General features: G+C 36.1%; 1 protein-coding gene across 2 annotated transcripts in view; it reads left to right on the plus strand.

Moving 5' to 3' along the window:
* Positions 1-8,292, plus strand: part of LOC107715208 (guanine nucleotide-binding protein G(o) subunit alpha-like) — an 89,734-nt gene extending 81,442 nt beyond the window's left edge. Inside the window, exons 5-6 of one of the 2 annotated variants that reach the window (XM_016521268.1) lie at positions 4,852-5,005; positions 6,373-8,292. In XM_016521268.1, the coding sequence (XP_016376754.1) occupies positions 4,852-5,005; positions 6,373-6,560 (342 nt within the window). In that variant the 3' untranslated portion in view covers positions 6,561-8,292. Of the gene's footprint in view, positions 1-111; positions 266-1,275; positions 1,613-4,851; positions 5,006-6,372 lie in introns of those variants that run through there. The other variant, XM_016521267.1, reaches the window with a different exon arrangement.
* The last annotated feature ends 1,175 nt before the right edge of the window (positions 8,293-9,467 follow it).

The raw sequence follows: 9,467 nt of genomic DNA on the forward strand, positions 1-9,467 counted from the left end.
TATAAAATAGAATAAGTATGTCCCCATTTATAGCTGAGTAGAGGTGTATGTCTGTGTGTTTGTGGATGCATGTCTGTAAATGATGTTGATGCCTTATTTTTCTTTCTGCAGAACCGCATGCACGAGTCCTTGAAGCTGTTTGACAGCATCTGCAACAACAAATGGTTCACAAACACCTCCATCATTCTCTTTCTCAACAAGATGGACATATTTGAGGAGAAAATTAAGAAATCTCCCTTAAGTATCTGCTTCCCAGAGTATACAGGTAAACTCAGTACCCTGGCGTTAAGCAATGCGAGCAAAGGAAGAAAGGACAGATAGGATGAAAAGACAAAATAATTAATGAGGCGAGGATTGTAGCAAGACATTCTCTCCAGATGCCAATTAGCACAATAAATCTTCAGGAAAAGAACCATCCTGTTATTTTGTTCCTTTTGGATGGATTCACACCCCTAATCTGGACAGCTTGCATTTCTGTATTCTCCAGCACTGAGGGGAAAACAGCCAAAACAGTCACCTGCTATTCCCTGTTCATTTTTATTTTGTAGCTCTGAGCTTTTCATCTTCCTCCATAGCTACTCTTAAACACTTCCTCACCCATTATACTGAATGATAGATGGAAGACAGGTTGCACAAACAATCACAAATAAGTTTGAGAGACAGAAAGAACTTCCCTGAGAATGTACTGAGTAACTGTAGTCAGAGAAAAATTGGCAGAAGAAATTTTCGCAGCCTGAGGAAATTTATCTCAGTATTTGCTCAGTATTTTTTTCTACTGTCTGAAGTTTTGATGACTTTGAATCAAAGCTGATATATATTTTCTCTGTGTGTTAGTTAAGTGTATACATGACTGATAGATGATGACTTGATCATCCAAAAAGATTTTGTCTTGGCTATAATGTCAAGGGCAATCTTAACACTAGTTATGAAATATATTTTATATACAAATAATTTTTATACATTTAAATCTAAATGAACACTGACATATCTGCAAAATCAATTGGTACAAGGTATTCAGTAATATTAATATTGATAAATGTTTTTAGTATTAGTATTAAGTATTAAATAAATGTTTTTATTACTTTGTAAAAAAATATATATATAATATGCGCAAACCTTTTTTTTTACTTTAGTGTTCAGTTTTCTGTTTTTATTCTCTTTTGCTCCCTATCCAAATTCTTTGTTTATTTAAAATATTGGCCTGTTTTTTTTATTTATTCTTCCTTTATTCATCTGCTGCTTTTCCATCCTTACCTGACTCATCCTGTGCTGCAGGTTCAGACATGTTCATGGAAGCGGTGGGCTACATTCAGTCCCAGTACGAGAGTAAGAACAAGTCAGTCGACAAGGAGATCTACTCGCACATCACCTGTGCTACAGACACAAACAACATTCAGTTTGTCTTCGATGCTGTCACTGATGTCATCATCGCTAACAACCTGCTCTTCTGTGGCCTTTACTAACCCACAGTGATACCCAGCTCTTTCACAACCCCTGAATACAGTGCCAACTGTTGTCAGATATGTGACATTTTGTCTTTGTTTTATACTTCTAAATGTCTCCGGTTGTGTCCATCTCTGATAGTTCTCACAGAGCTTTTCTTTAATTTATGTGGTACATTTAAACCGTAGGTCTGAACTCAACTATTAATTTTGGTACATTGTTACAAATATAGGAATGTGCTTTGAATGTCCTTCTTGACACCTTCCTGGTGTGTTAGAGTGAGGTCAGGAGATACTTTGAGTAAAAATTAGTGCCAAACTTCCACTACTTCCTATTTATTTCTATTGTAACTGAGCTTGTAAAGTCAGACATATTCTTTTGTCCTTATTACACAGTATGCAGATAAATAATTAGAGATTCAATGAGGTTATGCAGCGATATTTTAAATTCCAGTGACTATGTAAGTGGCACTATAATGATGTTCTATTCACATGCATTATTTTCAAATGAATGCATTATGGGATATGAATTTCGGTGAATATTCACAAGCTGGCTCATTTTACATGTGTTCTGAGTTGGCAGCAATCTCAGAGTGTTGATGAAACACTAGGCTTGACATTTACTTGGCATTTAGAAGAGAGTGCAAATGTCTGATGCCCTGAGCCAAACCACAAAAATGTTAGCCTCTTAGCATCCTAAAAAAACAACAGGACGTGTTACTCTTCAAAATTGGATTTTGGACCTTTTAAACCAGACACCCAGGACATTCCAAAGATACAAAATCTTCCTTATTTGTTAGCGTTTTGCATTTTGTTGAGACAAAGCTGATTTATGAAGAGAGAATAACTAGATTTATATAACATATCAGATGCATCTATATATATCTGCTGTACATTAAAGTTTGGGGTCAGTAAGATTTTTTTTTTTTTAACCACGGCTGCATTTATCTGATCAAAAATAAAGGCATTCATTTTACTATTTATTTAACTTTTCTATTTTAATATATTTAAAATTTAAGTAATTCCTGTGATGTAAAAGCCAAATTTTCAGCAGCCATTACTCTAGTCTTCAGTGTCACATGATCCTTCAGAAATCATTTTAATATGCTGATATGGTGCTCAAGAATCATTTCTCATTATCAATATTGAAAACAGTTGTGCCGTTTAGTATTTTAATGGAAAATACATCTTTCATTATTCTTTGATGAATAGAAAGTTCAAAGAATAGCACTTGAAATAGAATTTGTAACAATGTTAAAGTCTTTACTGTCACTTTTGATCAGTTGAATGCATCATTGTTGAGTAGAAGTATTAATTCCTTAAAAAATGAAACTGACCCCAAACTTTTGAAAGGTGTACACACACATGCAACAACTGGAGTAATATGCTTCATATTAGTATGACTGAAGTAATAGAATCACAAAGCTGTCTCACTACACATTGTCTGCTCTTTTGTTTGTAATTCGGTCTATGTTATACTTGAAATCTTGTTTGATTGCTGGCCGCAGTACACAGTTCTAACAGTTCCGTTCGAGACAGTTCTAACTGAATGTAACAAGTACTAAATGGACCGGAGCTGAAAAGACTCCTTGGTCTGATGAGCTGTTGCTTTCCTTAAGAATAAGCAGATACGTGCCTTGCATTGAACTGAGACCTTGACCATTAGGCCAGCTTTGAGTCTCTGTGTATGTGAAAATACAGATCTGTAATTGACAATAACTCACAGTGCCATATGTTTTGGATGTTTGCTGCTATATGTGTACAGTGCTTCTTAATGTTCATCTCTTCATAGGATCACTTTAGTCAGTGTGTGAATTATACAGTGACTTTCATGAAGGTTGACTTTTAAATGATTTTTGGCTTTATTTATGTCTGATGAAAGGTATCTTTAATCTTGTGCAACACAAATTGTAATTTGGCACCAGAAGCACAACATGACTAAATTGTCTAAAAGCCTGTTGAGTCCTATTTTTTTATTTTTTTATTTTAATGAGACTCCCTCAGCCTTTTGCTTTAACTGTCTTTGAGAGGTTCAAGCATCATAATATGCACCCTGACTTAAGTAAAACATCATATTTTCTGACCTTTAAACCTCAATCAGTTACTAGCTACTGTTAATCTATGAGAAATATGATTGAATTTAATCACTTGCTTCAGACAGCCAAAAGACAGTGATTCCTTTCATAAACCGAAACGCCAAAACCGTAACCATAACTGCACAATTTATTTAATTAAATCATATACTGTCTGAAGGTTTCCTTGATGTCTGCATTGTGCCAACTATGAACAGTTAATGTGTTATTATAAGGCCATCGTCAGTACTAAGCAACTTTCAGCCATTGTTCAGGTCCATTATTGGTCAGTTTACTGTACACACATTTAGAGATTATATAACCGCATAGTGACTTTCTTCATAGAAGCCAAACAAAAAGTGTAAAGGGAAAGCAGTATCATTTTCAGTAAAGTCCTTTGACCTTTATCCCAGTTTGATGGGCCATAAAATTTTGATTATCTTAAAGAATTACGAGTAATGAGACGGATGGCTAATGTACATCAATTGTCAGCGCAGACACATGGCTAATTAGGTCAGTGGCCAAGGTAAAGAAACTCGAGGGTAATTGAGTCTGTCCGTTGCTGAGGGACAAAGGCCAATTTGTTCCCTGGCTTGTAGCAATAGTACAAATAACTGTTGGTGATGTATCCAGACTCCTTTCATCAGACTGACTAATGTGATAAGTTCAAGCGGTACATTTTGCTAATGTAGCATAATTTACTCGAAATGGTACTTAAATTTGAAATAGTGAGATCCATTGTAGTGTTTAATTCATATTTGAGTCTAATTAAATACAGCAGGACCCGGCAGATGGGAGCCATGCTCTCCTATCACACATAATACTGTAATCTCACTGTCCATCACTTTTTATTTGTTTGTTATTGTCAAACTGCTGTAATCATTGTTTGTATGTGTGTCTCACTGCTGTGATTATTTATTGAACAATGGATGCCTATTTATATGACATGAATGATTAAAATACTCATGATCCAGTGTGTGGTGCTCATTTTAAGTCCTGCATCTTCTGCAAGTAAACACAGATTGTGAGTGCTGTTTGTATTATTTTCTCTGTGTAATTATAATATTTGTGGTGAATCATCACTATTGGAGTGGAGCAGATATTAATAATTTCACCAAACTGTCACCAAGAATTTGAAATCACATTGCTAATGCAAGTTGAAACAATAGTTTCTTTCTTTGTCATCAGTTGATGTTTTGCTTTTTATGGGCTTGAGCTACTGTAGTTGCTTATCTTGACTCTTGCTGTATGTATTTCTCCACTAAACTTATTCTGGTTTTTCTGTCTGCTTCTTTTTCTCTGTCTATCCTCTATTCTGGTTTCTTTTCCTCTTGCAGAATCGCATGCACGAGTCTCTTATGCTGTTCGATTCCATCTGTAACAACAAATTCTTCATTGACACTTCCATCATTCTCTTCCTCAACAAGAAAGACCTGTTTGCTGAAAAGATCAAGAAATCTCCCCTGAGTATCTGTTTCCCTGAATACACAGGTAAGAATGATTCCTGTTGTTATGAAGCCTATGAAAATGTACAGATTTTAACTCTCGTAACACAGAAGGATGTTTCTGCTTGGTCAGGTCAGGGTTGAACACTAGACTCAGAGCATCCTACATTTTGAAGGCACTGTAATATGGGAGGTAAAGGATGGAGCAGTGCTGCTCAGAGCAGTAGCTGAATCTTGCGTGTGCAGTAATGGGTAAAAGGTGGGCACAGAGAGATGTCTGCAGGTCTGTCAAACTCTCTTCCAGCAGAATACAATTCACTGCCTCCGTTAGACCCGTTCCTGTTCGGCAGCACCCTCAGTGTTGCTTTCATGTACAGTGGCCCCAAAAAGCATTTGGTCACTCTAGTCACACTTAAAAATGTATTTGCATTATACACAAAAATATCCAACCAAAGTTATTTCTTAAAAAAAAATCACACTTTTGCAGCAGAACATTTTACAGAATATGAATTAATTACACAAAATTTTAAATAATATTAATAATGAAATAATTAGAAATTAATTAAATGTTTAAATAGTATTTTAAGACAAAAGTATTTGGACAAATGTAGTGTATGTAATTAATTATAATCAACATAAAATAAATGGATGGAATATAATAATAAATGGATCATGAAGTAAATGATTGAATAAATAATATATCATTATCTTAATATATTCTGCAAAAACTGGGACAAATATTTTGACAATTACAGTGTTAAACGTTATTAAAGATATCTCCACATCTTTATACATTGTTCAGAATTAAGACAAGTATTTACACAATTATGGTATATGTATTAAATGTATAGTATATATATATAAACTAATAAATTAATAAACAATATACAGTATCTCAGCATCTTGATATTTTGTTCAAAAAATTAACAAAATATACAATACAATTAAATGTGTAAATTAATTGTAGTGAACTAATAAGTTAATTATTAAATGTAATTATAAGTTGATAAATGCAATATCTCAACATCTTGATATATTGTTCAGTGTTGTTTGTGTCCATAATTAATAAGATAAAGTTCATCTGTGGTTACTCTACTAGGACATCTGAGAAAAGCATTGTCTAGTATTACATATACATCATACATAACCAAGATACAGCAGCATCTCAGTGGGACTCTTACTTCATAAGGAGCCAAGTTAAAGAATGCATGGCTTTTAAGAGAACAGAAGAGAAGAGACATTTTTGAATGTCAGAAGTCACCAAGGTCATTTTTGGGTTAATGAGCATTTCGAGTGACAAGCACAAAGCCGATTTGAAGATCAGAGTACCACTTTTATGCCATTTTTAATTTTGGCATAATATCAGAACCTCTTTCTCTCACATACTCATTTGATCTCTGTATCCCTCCGTAGGTCCAAACACCTACGATGATGCAGCTGCTTACATCCAAGCACAATTTGAAAGTAAGAACCGCTCGCCTAATAAGGAGATCTACTGTCACTTGACCTGTGCCACGGATACAGGAAACATCCAGGTGGTGTTCGATGCCGTGACCGACATCATCATTGCCAACAACCTGCGAGGCTGCGGCTTGTACTGAGGCCCGCCCCCTCCCTCTCGAGCCACTTCTTTGGAAATGATTATTATTGAAAATGCAAGTTGGTAAATAATGATAATGATAATTTTAAAATAGGCATATACAAATATATAAATATATTATATATATATATATGAAATGTTTTTAGTTTGTCTTTCAAAGAGCTGCCAACAGAACTGATTTCTTATAGAAACCCAGCCTTTATGGTTTTAGAACAAAGTTGGGACCTTTTTAGTGTTGTTTTTGTTTTTCTTTGCTGTTGTACGTTTCGTTCTCCCCTGTTTTTCACTGTGTCTTTATCATTTTAACAAAACAACCCTCATTTTTTTTTTTTGATAAATGTTTGCTTTTACTATTTTTTTATGTTTTATGTCATTGTATGTATATTTATTACACATATCAGTCAGGGGGATGACCTGTACATGTTTGCCTGGCTATATGAATTTACTTTGACGATAATGTGACGATAGCTAAATCCATGGTTATGCTAGTCTTGAGCACTATGGTTCAAGTCAGTTGTAGCGTGTCTTTGTTTCAGATTTTTAATATGTAGTACTGTTCCATATCATAGAGAATGGAATCACCCAGGCTTTTCTTACGTTTCGTCTCTACCCATCCCCGTCACTTCCGTAGGTCAGCTCTCTGGGGAAGGGCCTGGGCCGCTTGGCATGTGACCCCGGGCCTGTCGAACCAGTACGATGATTGCAAGTGTCATATCAGTGCCAACCTTCTGAGAATGACGTGTCTGGGAATAGTACTAGAAAAACTAGGTCACTGTTATGAGAACTTATTAACATTCGTCTTGTGAGGAACTTTTACTTTTGTATTGTTGTTGATTAATTTATTAATTTATTTATTGATCATCTGTCCCACACACTTCCTTTGTACTTACTACACCTCGTCCATTCTTCTACCTCTCGTCCGTTGTCACCCTTCCCTCTTCATAACTTCTTTTCCCCAGGTTTCTTCCTGTTTAAGTTGGCTGGGTAATGGAGTCCCCGTCACTGATAGCATGACCCCCTCGGCCTTTGTATAAAGAAACTGCTTCACATAGCTAATGGTGCGAAAATAAAGAATAAAACAAAATAAAAAGAACAAAAAAAGAGGAAAAAAAGAAAACATGGAAAAGACAGACACAGCAAAAAAGAATGGGCATCATGTGGGCGGGGTTACGGGGTGGGCGGGTAGATGTGGGGCTCAGGGAAACGATGTGGAGGCTTGCAGACGAAGGTCATTGGGCTGTCAGTCTTTGTAGAAAGCTGTAGATCCTCCAATTCTAGAATCTTTACGAGTAGAAATAATTGAAAAAAAAAACGGAAAAAAAACCCGATGACAATAATATCAAACGATGAAGACGATGACGACGACGATGATGATAACAACACCAATATCAATGATTATTCTGTAATATTATTAAAGGTATATTTCTTGTGCTTTGTAGCTACATAACTTTTTTTCCCCTCTCTCCCCCTTTTTTTAAAAAAAAAGAATTTTGCAAGGGTTCCTGTGATCCACTCTTGAAACGTTCTTACTGACTTACCCATGTTGATGTTGATGAACTGTACCGATTCTTTTTGCCTGTTCGCCCTGCATTGCAATGTCTTTACTTAGCCTGAATTACAGTATATGTATTGATTTTTTCATTTTTTTGAACGAATCACTTTTTGGTGCCACGGCTCCGCCCCCGGTGCCGGAGAGGGCGGGGCTGTGCACGGCTGTACAGATTCATGCGCTTTCTCTTGGTTTTTTGAGAATTGTACTCAAACACCTTCCAGGTCTGCATAGAAAAGCACAGCTCTCACCTATCACACGTAGATTTGGAAAGATGTATCTCTCCTCCCTCTCTGCCTTCTCAGTTTGAAATTCAAAGAAAAAGAAAAAAAAACTGTACAATTACCTTCACCACCATTGATTTTGATTCTCCTTCCCTTCTTTTTTTAATACTTTCTTTTTCTCTCCAAGTGAATGCTTTTGTGCTGCTTTTTCTCCCTCTTTAGTGAATGGTTGTTCTTTCATGTGGGATGTTCGTGCTGGAAAACCAATCGAATGTAGTGTTCATTTTTTTGAACGAATCACTTTTTGGTGCCACGGCTCCGCCCCCGGTGCCGGAGAGGGCGGGGCTGTGCACGGCTGTACAGATTCATGCGCTTTCTCTTGGTTTTTTGAGAATTGTACTCAAACACCTTCCAGGTCTGCATAGAAAAGCACAGCTCTCACCTATCACACGTAGATTTGGAAAGATGTATCTCTCCTCCCTCTCTGCCTTCTCAGTTTGAAATTCAAAGAAAAAGAAAAAAAAACTGTACAATTACCTTCACCACCATTGATTTTGATTCTCCTTCCCTTCTTTTTTTAATACTTTCTTTTTCTCTCCAAGTGAATGCTTTTGTGCTGCTTTTTCTCCCTCTTTAGTGAATGGTTGTTCTTTCATGTGGGATGTTCGTGCTGGAAAACCAATCGAATGTAGTGTTTACATTAAAAGCCACAGTTTTCATGACTACAACCTGGAGCTTTTCACTTTTGATTGATATTCATTCCATTGTTAAACTGCTTTGTCGTTTATATATTTCACTGATTATTCGAGAAGGGTTTGGCTGCAGACTTGCGCTTGCATTCTCAGACTTGCACTCTCAGACACTTGCACTTCCGCTAGCGACGTCACTTGCAGTCTTTTTTATTTTTTATTTTGTTCTATTTATTGATTATTTTTTGTTTGAATCTCTCAACATTTTACAACAGTAGCCAGGTGGTGAAGACAAGAAAAAAGAAACTAACTTACAAAGTCACTTGCAATCGCCACTTGCACTCTCCGCTTCCTGCGACGTCACTTGCAATCGACACAAATGGTGCATGTTGCCAGTGGAGACAAGACGCTGTGGTGATTAAACGATTAAAACTAATTTAGTACTA

This window comes from Sinocyclocheilus rhinocerous, unplaced genomic scaffold (assembly GCF_001515625.1).
Source record: "Sinocyclocheilus rhinocerous isolate Xijiao unplaced genomic scaffold, SAMN03320098_v1.1 scaffold659, whole genome shotgun sequence".
Classification (NCBI taxonomy): Eukaryota; Metazoa; Chordata; class Actinopteri; order Cypriniformes; family Cyprinidae; genus Sinocyclocheilus; species Sinocyclocheilus rhinocerous.